This window comes from Phyllobates terribilis, unplaced genomic scaffold (genome assembly GCF_046119375.1).
Source record: "Phyllobates terribilis strain yellow unplaced genomic scaffold, ASM4611937v1 Scaffold_8__6_contigs__length_399053987, whole genome shotgun sequence".
In the NCBI taxonomy this organism is placed as follows: domain Eukaryota; kingdom Metazoa; phylum Chordata; class Amphibia; order Anura; family Dendrobatidae; genus Phyllobates; species Phyllobates terribilis.
In genome coordinates, this window is record NW_027362768.1 from 56,313,976 (window position 1) to 56,332,167 (window position 18,192).

The 18,192-nt window shown below is 39.6% G+C and overlaps 1 protein-coding gene across 3 annotated transcripts in view; it reads left to right on the forward strand.

Annotated features, from left to right (window-relative positions):
• Nucleotides 1-18,192, forward strand: part of HMCN1 (hemicentin 1) — a 924,522-nt gene that overhangs the window by 533,299 nt on the left and 373,031 nt on the right. For all 3 annotated transcript variants that reach the window (XM_073642974.1, XM_073642975.1, XM_073642976.1), the window contains exons 63-67: nucleotides 1,696-1,845; nucleotides 1,952-2,111; nucleotides 8,888-9,012; nucleotides 9,780-9,963; nucleotides 14,296-14,393. In XM_073642974.1, coding sequence (XP_073499075.1) covers nucleotides 1,696-1,845; nucleotides 1,952-2,111; nucleotides 8,888-9,012; nucleotides 9,780-9,963; nucleotides 14,296-14,393 — 717 coding nt within the window. The remainder of the gene's footprint in view (nucleotides 1-1,695; nucleotides 1,846-1,951; nucleotides 2,112-8,887; nucleotides 9,013-9,779; nucleotides 9,964-14,295; nucleotides 14,394-18,192) is intronic.

The window sequence follows — 18,192 nt, forward strand, 5'->3', positions numbered from 1 at the left end:
AGTGCAGTTGCAAAATCCATCAAGCGCTACAAAGAAACTGGCTCACATGAGGACCGCCCCAGGAAAGGAAGACCAAGAGTCACCTCTGCTTCTGAGGATAAGTTTATCCGAGTCACCAGCCTCAGAAATCGTAGGTTAGCAGCAGCTCAGATTAAAGACCAGGTCAATGCCACACAGAGTTCTAGCAGCAGACACATCTCTACAACAACTGTTAAGAGAAGACTTTGTGCAGCAGGCCTTCATGGTAAAATAGCTGCTAGGAAATCACTGCTAAGGACAGGCAACAAGCAGAGAGACTTGTTTGGGCTAAAGAACACAAGGAATGGACACCGTGAAGCATGGAGGAGGAGGTGTGATGGTGTGGGGGTGCTTTGCTAGTGACACTGTTGGGGACTTATTCAAAATTTAAGGCATACTGAACCAGCATGGCTACCACAGCATCTTGCAGCGGCATGCTATTCCATCCGGTTTGCGTTTAGTTGGACCGTCATTTATTTTTCAACAGGACAATGACCCCAAACACACCTCCAGGCTGTGTAAGGGCTATTTAACCAACAAGGAGAGTGATGGGGTGCTACGCCAGATGACCTGGTCTCCCCAGTCACCAGACCTGAACCCAATCGAGATGGTTTGGGGTGAGCTGGACTGCAGAGTGAAGGCAAAAGGGCCAACAAGTGCTAAGCATCTCTGGGAACTCCTTCAAGATTGTTGGAAGACCAATTCCGGTGACTACCTCTTGAATCTCATCAAGAGAATACCAGGAGTGTGCAAAGCAGTCATCAATGCAAAAAGTGGCTACTTTGAAGAACCTAGAATATAAGACATATTTTCAGTTGCTTCACACTTTTTTGTTAAGTATATAATTCCACATGTGTTAATTCATAGTTTTGATGCCTTCAGTGTAAATGTACAATTTTCATAGTCATGAAAATACAGAAAAATCTTTAAATGAGAAGGTGTGTCCAAACTTTTGGTCTGTACTGTACATTTTAGCCACATTTATTAAAACTCATTTTCCAATTTTTTCACATTATTTTTTTTCAACTGATTCACATGAATAAAAACCACTTTCATCACATGCCTAGTGGCTCAGAAGTTTCATACACGTGGTTAGTATCTGGTAGCATTGCCTTGAAATTGTCTAACTTGGGTCACACTTTTCAGTTAACCTTCCACAAACTTCTTGTTATAGGTTGCTGAAATTTGGGCCCAATCCTCCTGATAGAACTTGTGTAATAGTTTTGGAGGCTCCCTTGTTCACAAACTATTTTAAGTTCTACCAGCAAATTTTCTTAGGATTGAGGTCAGTTCCTTGTGATTGTTGCTCTATTTCTTTCATTTTGTTGTCTATAAACGACAACTTTCCAAATATGTTTGGAGTCATTTTTGATTTGGAAGGCATTAGCACACAAGGTTTAACTTCCTATGTGGTCCCCTGAGATTTTTCTTTAATATCTCCTCATAATTTTTCTTTTTCATAATGTCATCTACTTTGTAAAGGGATCCAGTTCCTCCTACAGCAAATTACCTCTCAACATAATGCTGCCACTCCAGTCCATAACGGTTAGGATGGTGTTCTTTTCCTTGAAAAACTCCCTTTTCTCACTTTGTGCTAAAGACTAGGCCATGTCATGACATTATGCCATTTGAAATGATGTTTGAGGAGGTGTTCTTCACTTATGTCTTCTTACATAGATCATTCAGAATATTTGGACACCCATTTTCTAGCTGGTGGGACCAAAATGAAGATAGATAGAGCTCAGCTCTCCGACAGTGGAAACTATACATGTATAGCAACCAACTTAAAAGGCAGAGCCCAGAAAGACTACATCCTGACAATTCAAGGCAAGTATTTCATAGTCGTTTCTATTATTGTAAATGATCATATCTTAGTTTAGCCTTTACAGAATTATAGTCATAATGTATATAATAACTATGTAAATGTTTATAGTTCCCCCTAGTATTACTGGCTCTGGAATGGCAAATGAGATCAATGCTTTACCAGCAGAAGACATACAGCTGGTGTGTGACGCCAAAGGAATTCCTGGACCCCTCATTTATTGGTTGAAGGATGGTAAACGCATAAACAGTGATCATCGCCTTAGAATTATGTAAGAATTTATTCTCCTCTGATATATCTAGTACGATGGATATGTTTATAGCTAAGATTGCCACAGGCAAGTACATGAACATGTGTCTTGTGTCTTGCTTCTAATTGAAGGAATGTGTCTGAAAGGAACTGTTACTAAGTCTTTGACTTTACTCAAAATAATAGTGCAGCCAACAACATGTGATTTATTCAGAAACAGGAGTTTGATACCTACCTACCATTAAAATGTACATGACATCATACATATTGTCAAAGAAACCAACAACATAATTTTAAGCATTTCACAGGAATAGGGAGTCAAACAATGAATGGAGATGATCAAATCTTTTAATATTCAGATTCACTAAGTTTGGCAAGGTGAATTTATTCACTGTGAATTCCAGGTTCTCCGATTGCACTGAAAAGGTATGTACAACACTTTGGGGTATCCATATGAGTCATTTGTGACCAGGCTGACAGTTCTGTGTAAGATGCCGATATTGTGATGCCTTGCTGCTACTTTCTAGTACATTATGATTGAAAAAAAAATGTGTAATTGTAATGAAAATGCAGTGGGACAGATGCCAGTTACACCTTATCAGCGACCAATCACAATGAGTATAGCACAGCTGGTGGCATCTCTCCTATCTCTTTTTCTTCCTATCAATTTAATATTTGTATTATTCTCAGACTATTACTTGCATCTTCTTCAGTGCTGCAGATGTACAACACATTACTCTCTGAAGTTTTTGTCTAATGTTTTAGGACTTTCCCTATATCTATTGCTGAGCTGTGAGCTCTGACTTCCTCTCACTATCCAAAATCCACTCTAAAATGGCTGCTGCATTCCCTGCTTGGGCTTTTATAATGACTATGATAGTTCCCCCTGATTGATGTGGTAGCTAAAAGGTATTAAGAGGAAACCTGTGTGGTTGCACCTGAGGTCATGTCGGCCTTCTGTAACTAATACAATATCTTAAGTAAAAAGGTGGTGTGCAATCTTTGTTGTTGATTCAAGCAAAACAAATCTCAAATTGTCTGGACCTGAAAATTTCATAAAATCATTGGCCAGTGTTTGAGTGCATAGGGACTCACCCCAACTAATAACACCCAGTTGTCTATTTATTTATACACTTTTTTTTGGGGGGGGGATTTTACAATAAACAGGGAGGGGGAAAATAGGATATATAAGTTATTATATACAGAAATAATATTTATAAAAGCATAATAATATAAACATATTAATTTATTTATTAACGATTGAAAATAAACGTACGTAATTTTAATGTAATAAACATCCTTTGAAGGAAAAGTAAACCTTAAGTGAAGAAAGGGAAATTTTAAAGAGGAAAGAAAAAATACAGGAAGGAGGGAATGGAAGGAAATATGTAAGGGGGATGGGTTAGTGAGAAGTTGGGAAAGGGGAAAAGGGTATGGGAATTTTAGGGGAAGAAAGAAAAGGAAGAAAAAAGTAGTTTTCTGAGAAAATTATTATCACTAATAGAGATATCTATACTATTAAGTTATCCTTCTATATAATATACTATCTGACAGGCTAAGAATCAAAGCTAATCATAAAAGCCAAAGAAAAAAAGGAATTCTGCTCTAGGTAGAAAGGAACTTATTCCATGTTGACCATTTGGCTTTGTATTTGGGCAGAGAGTTGTTGCTTAGGGCCAAGGCTAATTCGAATGAGTTATGCATTAAAAAATGTTTATTATGTCGTTTATGTTGGGAATATTTGTTGTTCTCCATCTAGTAAATTAAAAAGTTCTTCCGCTGATAATCCATATGTAGTCTTTAAGTATTGCTAATTTGTTATAGTGTCTTTATTTGGACCTAAGAGTAGACAAGAACATTCACTAATACCCAAATTCATCCATTTCTCAAATGGAAATTTTGGGAAAACTGGATGGAAAATGATTAAAGGATTTTTTTCAGGTTGAATAGGAATTTTATTATTTATTATTAGTCGATTTAACTTTTTCCAAATTGTAATAGTGGAGTTTAAAAGAGGATGAGAAGGAGGAGGAAGAGAGGGAAAAAGTAGATGTAGCATAATAACAGAATAAAGTGGAAAGTCATTATTTAAATCTTCCAATGAAACCCAATTTTGTTTTGTGTTCTTCAGAAGCCAGTTTCTGCTGTATAATATTATATTTGAATCATAATATGCTGATATGTTAGGTAAAGCCATGCCTCCTACGTCCTTGCCTTTAAAAAGAAGGTTTTTACTAATTGTTGGTGGTTTGTTTTGCCATATATAACACAAAAGTTGTTTATTGATTTTATGAAACCAGTTTGTCTAAAATAGTTTGAATTAGCTTGATAATTTCTGAGAGATTGTTATTCACAATATCACAAATTTTGTGATTATTATCCCAAGGAATATGACTTTTGCTTCCTCCCATGTATAAGGGAATTCACCTTTCAGAACAGCTGTTAAATTTGAGTCTAAATTAAAGCTCAATATTTTTGATTTTTTTCTCATTAATTTTATAATATGAGATAAAACAAAAATATTTGATTATTTCAGAGATCTCACAAAGGAAATTTACTGGGTCTGTAATAGTATACATAATGTCGTCAGCGAAAAGTCCTACTTTGTGTTGCCTTGTACCTGCAGGGATGTCTTTAATAAATTGGTTACATCTAATTAATTCTATAAAAGGTTTTCTTGTTAAAATAAACAATATTGGGAAATGGGGACAACCTTGAAGAGTTCCATTTGATAGTAAAAAGGAATTTGAATAATGATTGTTTACTGAGACTTTGGCTGAAGTTTTTGAGTACAATGCTAATGTAGCATTGATTATGTGTCCTTTTATTCCAAATTTTTTAAGTGCAGCTGTCATATATTCCCAATTAATGCGGTTGAAGGTTTGCTGTGGCATCAACATGCTCACTGCACCCCTAGATGAATTCATTGAGAGGTGTAATTTGTAAAATGGGATCTCTTATGGGGGGTTCTGCTGTTCTGGCACCTTAGGGGCTCTTCCAATGTGACATGGCACTATCAAACCAGCCAAGCAAAATATAAACTTCAATGGTGCTTTTTTTCTTCTTAGCTTTGCACTGTGCCTCAAAACTAGTTTTCAACCACATATGAGGTATCTGCGTGCTCAGGAGAAATTGCATAACAACTTTTTGGTCCAATTTATCCTGTTACCCTTGTGAAAAATAAAAAAATTGGGGCTAAAAGATCATTTTTTTGGAAAAAAAGTGATTTTTTTTTATTTTCATGGCTTTTGTGAAACAGGGGTTCAAAGTGCTCACCACACAATTTGATAACTTCCTTAAGGGGTCTGGTTTCCAAAATGGTGTCACTTGTGAGAGGTTTCCACTGTTTAGGCACATCAGGGGTTCCCCAAACGCGACATGGTGTCCGCTAATTATTCAAGCAAATTTTTCATTCAAAAAGCCAAATGGTGCTCCTTCCCTTCTGAGCCCTGCCGTGCGCCCAAACAGTTGCTTTCTCCCACATATGGGGTATGTATCACAACAAATTTTGGGGTCCATTTTTTCCTGTTACCCTTGCGAAAATAAAAAAAATTGTGTCTAAAGTAACATTTTTGTGATAAAAAGTTAAATGTTCATTGTTTTCTTCCACATTCCATAAATTCCTGTGAAGCATGTGAAGAGTTAATAAACTTCTTGAATGTGGTTTTGAGCTCCTTAAGGGGTGCAGTTTTTAGAATGGAGTCACTTTTGGGTATTTTTTGTCTTTAAGGCCCCTCAAAGTCACTTCAAATGTGATGTGGTCCCTAAAAAATGTTTTTGTAAATTTTGTTGGAAAAATTAGAAATTTGCAAATTGAGATTCTGATTTGGCTTTTATCCTAAGTCATATTGCACGACTCGTTAAAGGTTGATTGTGACTTGAAGGATTGCTACTTCCAATAGGTGGCGCTATAGAGTACAAGTCCTCTTTTTCTCTGAAGAGGCAATTTGCATATTACATTTTCCAGAGGAGCATTGCATGGCGAATAAGCCTCCCTACCTTGACATGCCAGAGCTGGTGTGTCACTCTCCATAAGGAGAAACGCTACCCCTTAGACCTACATCAACTAAGGAATGTGCACTTCAGACCTGTGAGGTCATCACAAAACTCGACAAGATCTCAATCATCGAACAATATAACTTTCACAGTCCTTATCTACGAACTGCTCCAATATTTACGGCTACAGCTGTTTATCCCCTCTCCTATACTCAAATTTCTGCTTCGCGTCACTTGTCTCTTCTATTGCATTTTTTCTGTGTTCTATTGTGTATAAATATGTGATTCTTCAGATTTTGTGTTATACTATGCCTTATGAAGAGGCCTGAGTAGTCTCGAAAGCTTGCAATTTGTTACTATCTTTTCAGTTAGCCATTAAAAGGTATCAGCCACTGAGGACTCTCAAATCTAAATATTTTTCAGAGGTATAGATGGATTTTAGATTTTTATCTTTAAAAACCTAACGAAAGGTTGCTAGATGAAATATGACAAATTTAAAAAACGTAATAAAACGTAAACACAACGCGTTTCGGCTGACAAGGTCTTCTGTTTCTTTGTTTTAAATTATAGAGAGAAAAGTAGAATTTTCCAAATAGATTTGCAATATCCCACGGAAGAGTATATAATGTATCACCCATTTTGATAGCTTTTACTCTAGATTTGACTTGTTGCTACTTAACTCTATTAGCAGTTAACTTAGACATTTTACTATATGAATAATAATATTTTTGTTTAGAAATTTTTAGCATTTTGTCAGAATCTTTGAGCAAAAGAGATTTTAGCTCCACTCTTAATTTTAAAAGAGTAGAATGAGCATTAGAAGAGGGTGATTTTTTTTTTTTCTTCTTTGCTAATTTTTTTATGGTTTCTATGCTTTTTTTCTTTGGTCTTTCTTTGATAAATAGCGTTTATTTGTATAAGAGTGCCTCGAATGACAGCTTTATGTGCATTCCATAGACACGATGGTGAAATGTCAGGAGTAGAATTTTCTCTAAAATAATTATCTATAGCTTCTTCTATTTTTTTTATAAAGAGAATGATTAAAAATAAATGAATTTCCTTTCAATTCCCGTTTAATACTCTCTACTGGTCATACCTGGATTTTACATGAAATTGGAGCATGATCTGACCATGTTGTGGGACCAAGAGTGGCCTCTGAGAATTTTTGTATAGAATGAATATCTTTAAGGATGAAATCAATTCTAGAGGATGATTTGTGAGAATTGAAATATAAGGTGAATTCCCTTGATGTGGAATTTAGACAATGAAAGACACTAAAAAGTTGTTTACGCATGAGACAGTTCTTAAGTGTCACCATATTACCTCTGGAAGAAACTGTTGTGCCGATAATTTTATCAGAAATAGTATTGAAATCTCCCAAGACAATAAGGATTCCTTTCCGAATATTATTAACTTTTTTCATAAGTTTATTTAAAGATGAAATTTGGCCTGTATTTGCAGCATACATATTAACTACTGTGCGGATCACCGATTCTAATTCACAAATTAAAATCTGAAATATTTCATTGGGGTCCGTTACTTCTATGAATTGAAAAGATAGAGTTTTTAATCATCATTAACACTCCTGCTTTTTTGGCAGAAGAGGAGGATCTATAAGAATGCGGAAAATTTTTGTGATTATTTTTGGGGAATTTTTAGCTCTAAATTTTGTCTCTTGAAAGGCAATAATAGCCTTAGACACATCAGCTTCCATCCAAGCAGAAAACCTTTTCAAGTGACTATTTAGTCCCTTGGCATTTAGTGACAATAATTTTAAAGACATAGTAACCAATAAAAGTTAGAGAAACTGTAGCCATTGAAACCTTATAGAGAAAGAATCAAGAAAATTATTAACAGTACCCAAATGAAGACAATACGAAAAAGATATGTACCACATTTTACACATACACAAAATAAAAAGTCCAAGCACTAAGTTAAAAATATCAGTCACTAAAACTCCCAAACCTTAGCTAACATCAGGGAAAAAGTTCAGCAATAGAGTGCAGTAGAAGCTTGGAATAAATAAGGCATAATAATAACCAGGTCTAATATTACCAAAACCTTCCTGGAAAATTCCGAGAGTACCTAGAATAGTTTAAGGCCGCGGCCCCACTATCAGTATTTGGTCAGTATTCGGTCAGTATTTTTTCTCAGGAGTGGGATCCAAAACCAGGTGAGGAACAATAAGAGAAAAGGTATAATAGAAACAAGTCACCAATTCTGCATTTATAACCCATCTTGGTTTTGGCTGCTACTCCTGAGAAAAAATACTGACCGAATACTGACCAAATACTGATAGTGGGGCCGTGGCCTAAGTGGGATCCTCTTCATCGCCAATGAGATAGGTTTTTTTCAAAAAGTTCCATCCCTCATTTGGATCTGTAATTGTATGGATTCTTCCATTGAATGAGATAATCAGCTTTACTGGAAAGCCCCATTTGTATTGTATATTCTTCCATCTTAAGATGGTAGCAATGTCTGAAAAGGATTTTCTGAGATCCAAGATCTCTTTGGAAAAGTCTGGGAAGATTTTTAAAGATTCATATGGCGAGGGTAGGGTTTTGTGATCTCTTAGATATCTAAGGAGTCGCTCTTTTGTTTCAAAGAAATAGTTTAAAAAGTGTATGTTCATTATTATGATCTTGCAGACTCCATTCTGGGATTAGAATACATTTTTTTATCTGTAAATGTGATTAAGGTAATTTTAGGCTTCTGTCCTTCAGTCCTTGTACAGCAATGTCACATTGTATGTGATTAATAATATACCGTTGATTCACTGTGTTTTCTATTTTATATTCAAAGAAAATCTTTGAATGGAGAAGTATTAACTATTACAAATGCTCAAACCAGTGATATGGGGAAATACACTTGTATAGCAACCAATGCTGTCGGAGAAGATGACAGAATATTCACCGTAAATGTACATGGTATGTATCTCACTTTAATACCTAAGTCAGCATCTTACAGAATTATTTCTGCAAAAACAATCCAACTTTTATATAAAAAGATACTTAATACAATGTTGAATAACTGTAAATATTAACAGGATTGTCTTTCCATTGTTTCTACCAAATATTAGGTATAGATGCAATGTAGTAATTAATGATTAGTAAGGGGGTTACTTTTGCCAAATTCCCACTTATTCGCCAACTTTCTTTCCCCTCTTGGCTGCTTGTATTATTCAACTATATGAAAGGTGGGCTCACTGCGATTAAGAGCAGCCTGCTTCCCCAGAGCAACAGGCAGGGGCAATTCTTATCTACGGCGAGCTCCAGCTATTGGAGGGTGGGCATATGAGAACGTGCAGCCTGGAAATGGCAGGACTGTTCCGATGTGCTAAGGAGTAAGCCATGTGTCAGTCTACCTACAATTCGGCCTGCTGCTCATGCCCTAATCAGACCTTATCATCTCAGCGGGTCTTCTGGTGCTATCACTGGATGGCACGCAGGTATCGGCTCACAGCTGACCACCATATGAGATACCACAGGTGCCCGTGTCCATGGGCAATATGGCTCAAACAAAGAAGATGCCATGGCTAGACTGGAGGGTCATTAGTTTTGTTCATCTACCTATGTGTTAGATGTAGATGCAATCTCCCCTTTAACTGATAAAACACGGTATGAAATCAAAGCTGCATGCTGCATAGGCATTGACTTTCGCTTTATTTATCAAATATATTTATTTTTTTATCTAGTCCCTCCCGAAATTACCGATAACCAAGGGACACCCATAGAATTGACCGCCATTTTGGGAACTTCAATAAACATTGAATGCCAGGTAACAGGTGTCCCAACACCTCAGATCAACTGGCTGAAGAATGGTCTCCCGCTTCCAGTATCTTCACAAGTCCGACTCCATTCTTCAGGACAAGTTCTTAGGTAAATCAGAATTATTCTCTATATTATCCAGTTTCACATCTATAATATAACCGGAGATGCGTGTCTCTGTCTGAAGCCTTTATAGACTGCGCAAGCGCGACACGCCTGCGCAGTCTGGCTCCAGACAGAAGCACGTATGGAGCCATTACAGGTAAGAGGAGTGTATGGCGCCGGAGATCGAAGTATGCATAGACACTGAATGCATACCGCGATCTCCGGTGCCATACTTGCATACTTACCTGACCGGGAGGAGTTTTGCAGCGGTGCCTCTCTTCGCCAGAGAGCGGGGCAGGAGTGAGGCGTCTGAATCGGCGCATGTGCATAGCGCTATCCGGCGCCATTTTACTGAAGACACATTTGCAGTGTGTCTTCAGCAAAATGGTGCCCGACAGCGCGGTATTGGCATGCGTGTACTCCGACGCCGCACTCCTCCCCCGGCCTCCGGCAGAACAGGACACAGCAACGCTGAAGCACAGGGAAAAAAGGTGAATATAAGTGTTTATTTTTTTGTATGTGTGCAGCATATAAGGGATGAGGGGTGCCATACATACCAGGATTGGGGGATGAGGGGTACCAAGCATACCAGGATTGGGGGATGAGGGGTACCAAGCATACCAGGATTGGGGGAATGAGGGGTACCATGCATACCATGATTCTGGGGTGAGGGGACCATGCATACCAGGATTGAGGAATGGGGTGCCATGCATACCAGGATTGGGGGGGTGAGGGGACCATGCATACCAGGATTAGGGGGTGAGGGGACCATGCATACCAGGATTGGGGGTGAGGTGACCAGGCATACCAGGATTGGGGGGTGAGGGGACCATGCATACCAGGATTGGGGGGTGAGGGGACTATGCATACAGAATAGGAATGCGGGGTACCATGCATACCAGAATAGGGGTGAGGGGTACCATGCATACCAGGATACGGGATGAGGTGCCGTGCACACCAGGATAGGGATGAGGGAGCCATACATACCAGGATTGGGTATGAGGGGTGCCATGCATACCAGGATGAGGGATTGGGTGCCATGCATACCAGGATGAGGGGTCCCATACATGCCAGAATATGGATGAGGGGTATCATACATACCAGGATGAGGGATGGGGTGCCATGTATACCAGGATTGGGGGATGAGTGGTGCCATGCATACCAGGATGAGGGATTGGGTACCATACATGCCAGGATTGGGGGATGAGGGGTGCCATACATACCAGGATTGGGATGAGGGGTGCCATGCATACCAGGATGAGAGATGGGGTGCCATTCATACCAGAATTGGGATGAGGGATGCAATGTATACCAAATTTGGAATGAGGGGTGCCATGCATACCAGGATTGGGGATGACGGGTGCCATGCATACAAGGATTGGGGATGAGGGGTGCCATGCATACCAGGATTGGGATGAGGTGTGCCAAGCATACCAGGATTGGCGCTGAGGGGTGCCATGCATACAAGGATTGGGGATGAGGAGTGCCTTGCATACCAGGATTGGGGATGAGGGGTGCCATGCAAACCAGGATTGGGGATGAGGGGTGCCATACATACCAAGATGGGTATGAGGGGTGCCATGCATTGCAGGATAGGGATGAGGGTCCATGCATTCCAGGATTGGGGATGAGGGGTGCCATGCATACCAGGATAGGGATGAGGGGTGCAATGCATACCAGGATAGGATGGTGGGGACAGGATGGGGGCAACACAAATACCAGGATGGGGGCAGCACATACCAGCATGGGAGACCATATACCAATAAAAATGCTCGCCACCCGGGCGTGGAACGTGTTCAATAGCTAGTTTTAATATAAGGCTTAAAAACTTACCTTCATCACAGTACATAGCATGAATTCTGTACTTGTAAATATGCATAGTCACACGGTATATTACAATGTATTGATTGCAAACAATATTGCACTTATTATACATACTTGATGGCTGACATCCTCTCTAGTGCTCTGCTCAGCATCTGTGTGAGTGCACTAACAGAGCAGACAATGGGCTCAGTAGAAAGTCCATGCGCTCTTACACTGCTCTGTGCACAGCTCACAGACATTCTAATCAGCCATAATACAAAGTTTAGCTTTCTTATAGCTTAGACATCCTATATGTAAAAATAACAAAATCAGCACTGCGGCTCCAGCACTGCTCCTGGTGATGTAATGACTACAGCGATGACATCATAACTACAGCACATGACTGCTGCGACCAATCACAGGGCTCAGTGATGCCAATGTGGACAGAACAGACCACTGTAGTACTCATGTGCTGTCGTCGTGACATTACAGGTGCAGCATTGTCACTAAAGACCGGAGGCAGCGGCAGAAAGGCAGTGCTGTGCGGCAGGAGTTAAGTAATGCTGATTTTGATTATTGTCACACATAGGATGCCTATGCCATAAAAATGTAAACTTGCAAAACCCTTTTAAATTGATGTTGATAATTAAGAAATAAAAAAAATAAAAAAAGAACCAGTTGATGATTACCAGAAATCAGGCTCTCCTATGATATGAAAAACTGTCCATGTTTCATCCATATTATCGGTGTGCCATCTATGTGTCTGCTTTTAACATCTTTGTGACCTCCTTGTGTGTTCTTTGTGTGGTCTGTTTTCATACATCTTCATTCAATAATGTGCATGATTAAATACAGTTTTCTTGGTTAATAAAATGTATCTGTAAAAATCAGATGTCACACAGATGGACACGTCTCATCCGAGACTCGGAAGAGAATCGTGCAGGCTGTGATCTTTTCTCACACAGAATTATCTGCCCAGCCCTATTGATCTACATTGGTCAGTGTCCTGTCCTTCATTCACTTAGACATCACAATAATAATCTTTTTATTTATATAGCACCAACATATTCCGCAGTGCTTTACAATTCAGACAATTTACAGACATTATGGGCACTGTCCCCATTGGGGCTCACAATCTTCATTCCCTATCACTATGTCTTTGAAGTGTGGGAGGAAACCGGAGACCCTGGAGGAAACCCACGCAAACACGGGGGGGAAAACATACAAACTCCTTGCAGATGTTGTCCTTAGTGGGATTTGAACCCAGGACCCCAGCGCTGCAAAGCTGCAGTGCTAACCACTGAGGCACTGTGCTGCCCACATGACCATATTATGAGTTTGTCTGAATGAGCCTTAAAGGGGTTTTACAGGGTCAGCAGACATTCCTACAGTCACTCTATCTGCCTGCAGACTGCCGAATTATTATAGTGTGCAATGCACACACTGTCAGGATTCCCCCCTCTCTCCAGAGAGTTGGCGGTAATGTGACTGCAAGTATGGGATTTGCATGGCTATGGTCATGTGCCAGTTAGATTCTTATCCTTTTCTTTCAATAGCGCTATTGAGAGAAGCTAAGGAGAATCTATTCGGCACGTGACCTCAATTATACAAATCCCATACTTGCAGTCACACGACCGCCAACTCTCACTGGAGAGAGAGGGGAATCCTGATAGTGTGCGCATTGCACATTCATGATTTGACAGTCTGCAGTCACATGGAGGGTCTGTAGAAATTTTCGGTGGGCCTGTAAAACCCTTTATTTCATCAGTTATTGCTTAAAATCTAATAATGCACCAACATTTATGAAAATATTTCCTGTAGAATGTAAGCCTGCAAGGGCAGAGTTCCCTCCTTTCTGTACCAATCTGTCATTGTTAGTTTGTTATCTGTAATCTATATTTGTATTTTGTAAGTAACCCCTTCTCATGTACAGCACTATGGAATCAATGGTGCTGTAAATAATAATAATAATAATAATAATAATAATATTAGCAATAATTAATACTGGTTGTATGCAGTGGTACAAAGTCAATAATATAATGGTCTCTGGTGTCCTCTACTGGCTTAAATTGGTAAGAACTCTTTAGCCAATATACAGTAAATGAATTTGTAGTTCTTATAGCTTTATACAGTTGAAATGGAAACTGAACAGAGAAACATTAAGGCACATTTACTATTGTAATAATTAGCAAAAGTTGCACATTTTTTGGAGCTTTTTTGATCAATATAGCCAAATCCATTATTGAATTCCACTAAAACGTACAAATGTTTCCACTTGCCTAAACACTAGTTAAAAGTATCTTCAAAAATAAGGCAAGAATATGTACCAGAATTAGTTGTGCTCCAACTAAGTTAAGGCAATTAAGAGATTGTTTTCAGTGCTATATTCAGAGTTCCCTCTATCAACGGATGTCACCCAATAACATTTATTCCATTATTGCTGAGCTTTGTGATGATAACTGTGCAGTACTTTAATTAGACAAGTATTTGTATTATAACTGATTTATCTGATTTATTCACTTGAATACTTTGTAGAATTTCCAGAATTCAAAAATCGGATGACGGCGCATACACTTGTGTATCTTCAAACAGGGCTGGAGTGGACAAGAAAGATTACAACTTACAAGTCTACGGTCAGTTATTTCTAGGGATGGAATTACCTGGTTCATAGACATAACAGCTGCTATGAAGCTCAGCAGCCTGGGCCGTGAGTGTTTGCATTCAGGGTAGCAGGATCCTGGAAAAGGAAGGATGATGGCTAAAGATAGAGAAAATGCTGACATTAGAGATGACCAAATCCTTTGACATTCAAATTCAACAGGTTCAACAAATTGTTCCAAACATTTGAGAATTTAATAATAAAGTCTTCTGAATGGAGTTATGAATTATGTCAATCGAAGGCTTAGGTCATTTGTACACTGGCAGCGCCCCCCAATGTAATTGAAACTAGCTATGAGGTTCGCTTAGCTCATTGTCAGACTATTGCAATAGGTGAGTGGATGAGTGAGTGTGGGAAGCAGAATCCCCCTTTACAATAGCACATGTGGGGTTTGTGACCAGTCCCACCACTGCTACCAGTTTGTCATGAACACCCCTTACTCGTGACACTCACCTATCGCAATAAACAATAGGCTGACAATGAGGTAAGCACACCCCACAGCCAGTTCTCACATCCACACCACACTTTTTGCTGCCACCACACACCATTTTGATAGGCCAGAAAGATGCCTGCACTGGGTCACACACTAGTACACATGCCACCCAGCTTTCCTGAGCACCGGATAGTGCTCTCCTTGCACTCTGATATAGGGTAACACAACTAAGCTATTCTCTCCCTCCTCAGGATTTGTGGGTACATTTAGAGCAGCAAGGAACAAACTTATTACATTTTAGATTTAATATTCCAAAAAAGTTCAGTGCTTAAAAAGGTTACGAAAGATGGAGTAACAAAAGGACTTACGTGACGGGTAAAGCAGAATGAAATAAAAGGGATAAAATACACATACATCTTACAAATTGGATCCACAAGTGCTTCTGGTGGACGAGAAAGCTGCAGGAAATATGGACAGATTTGCAATACTTGTTGCTTCACCATGGGTCTGATAATGATATTCAGTAGATGACGTGTTATAAAGGGTCTCACCAGACCAGTCAGCTGAGGTAAGAAGAGGACAGCTGATTAAATGCGATTGCACTTCAGTTTTGTCCTTAATTTCTACTCTGGGTCATATTTACCCTCAGGAACCTCCTAGAAAAGCAATATGGCTGTCATCTTACTGAATACAATTAAAAAATTCTATCCACACCAAACATGAATGTGATATATCCATAATTCTGGGAGATATTGTGGTCCTGTGGGTTGCCAGCTTCCAACACTTTTACAATTTTACCCACAGATGCCAATATGCTCGCCGATCATATGGATTGTGGATTGTGTCAAACTCATTATAAAGATAGCCTCAAAAAATTGATTGTCCGTATGTCAGGTGGACCTTCTGCCCCTGTGAGCCTTAGTTCAAGCCCTTCTCTCACTTTTGGTTGGGCACCTGGATGCAAGGAAGGAAGCATGTGGGAAATATCTGATCCACTACCTGGATATCTAGACTTGACAACTAGACAACTGTTGATAATTACTCTATATACAAGCGCACACAATGTTTCATCTATCTGAGGATAGCTAGCAATGTTTTCTGCTCACATAGGGGGCGCTGCCAGTGTGTAAATGACCTAAGCCTTGTCATCATTTTGCCCTAAAGGATAGGAAACATAAAAAGTTTATCAACGATCTTATTGAATTTACTGAAAAAACAGCGTATTTATTCCTTAAAGAAGATAAACCTTTATCACATACTGATGCTTCCTTTTCAAATGTTGAGTCATCAGATACTGAGCCCCTATTTAACAGAACGTCTAAAGGAAATTATAGAAGCAGAGGTCTTCCAAAAAGAGGTTACTATCAACGATGGCAGGGCCAAAGAGACAGTCTGACTACAAATCTCTGTTACCACAATCAGGTCATGCTTGCATTTGGCATCTGGCTCCTCATCTTTTTGGAATTTGGGTGGGGGCTGACACTTTCTTACCACCTAAGAGACAGGAGAATACTGGCAATCCTGGGTCCAGACAATAGATGATAATCAGATCATTAATCTCGCTTCACATGTATTATCTCCATTAGAATAATGTTCTATGGAAGGACCTTTCTTTTCTTCCTACTACACATATTAATTGTTTTGCTTGGGTGAAAGATCTTAATCTTTTTTCTAGGAAATTAAAATAGAAGAAATATTTTAAAATGCTAATAAAATACAGTGTCAACAACTTGACATTTCATTGGAAGATTCACATGACACACATTTATTGGTTGATCTATTTGATGAAGGCCAAAAAGGTCTGGGAAAAGGTCCATTTACTGATCGTAACCCCTTGGTGTCACGGCCAGGTTTGGCCTTTATGCTAGACCTTGTTTTTACTTTTCTATCATGCTTTCCAGGATTTTGCAACATATTTTTTACAACATAGTCATATGAGGGCCTGTTTTTAATGATGAGCTGTATTTGTCAATGACATCATTTTTGAGTACATATAAATTATTATGGGATGAATAGGAACAAAACAACAGTTCTTGCACTGTTTAGCTGCTTTTAAAATTTTATACTATTCTTTATGCTGCAAAAACAAGTATTGACTTTTTTCTGTGGGACAGCATGGATATGGCAATGCAAAATTTATATCGTTTTGTTTCTGTTTTAACTACTATTTTTGGGGGGTTTTATTGGTACCATTTTATTTATTTTATTATTTATTATTATTTATTATTATTCCATTGCGCTTTACATGTGAAAAAGCGGGTATACATAGCAAAAACACTTACAATAATCTTGAACAAAAACGCAATGGGAAACTGGTACAGGAAGAGAGAGGACCCTGCCCGCGAGGGCTCACAGTCTACAAGGGATGGGTGAGGATACAGTAGGTGAGGGTAGAGCTGGTCGTGCAGCGGTATGGTGGAGCGATAGTTACTGCAGGTTGTAGGCTTGTCGAAAGAGGTGGGTCTTCAGGTTCCTTTTGAAGGTTTCCACGGTAGGCGAGAGTCTGATGCTTTGGGATAGAGAGTTCCAGAGTAGGGGGATGCATGGGAGAAATCTTGTATGCAATTGTGGGAAGAGGAGATAAGAGGGGCGTAGAGAAGGAGATCTTGTGAGGATTGGAGGTTGCATGTATGGAGGAGACGGTGTGGATGATTTTGTATGCCATGGTTAGGGTTTTGAACTGGAGTCACTGGGCAATGGGGAGCCAGTGAAGCATTTGACAGAGAGGAGAGGCCGGGGAATAGTGGGGGGACAGGTGGATTAGTCGAGCAGCAGAGCTTAGGATAGATTGGAGGGGTGCGAGAGTGTTAGAGGGGAGGCCACAGAGCAGGAGATTGCAGTAGTCGAGGCAGGAGATAATGAGGACGTGCACTAGTGTTTTTGCAGATTCGTGGTTGAGGAATGTGCGGATCCGGGAGATGCTTTTGAGTTAGAGTCAGCAGGAAGTGGAAAGGGCTTGGATATGTGGTTTGAAGGAGAGGTTAGAGTCCACGGTTACCCCAAGGCAGCGAGCTTGTGGGACTGGGGAAAGTGGACAGTCATTTATTTTGATGGATAGGTCAGATGGGGTGGCTGAGTGAGACGGGGGAAAAATGATGAATTCTATTTTATCCGTGTTAAGTTTTAGAAATCTGCAGAGAAGAAGGATGAGATAGCAGACAGACATTGTTGGATTCTAGTTAGTATGGAGGTGATATTAGGTCCAGAGAGGTAAATCTGTGTGTCGTCAGCATAGAGATGATACTGGAAGCCGTGGGACTCTATGAGCTGTCCCAGGCCGAAGGTGTAAATGGAGAAGAGCAGGGGTCCTAGGACTGAACCTTGGGGAACACCGACAGAT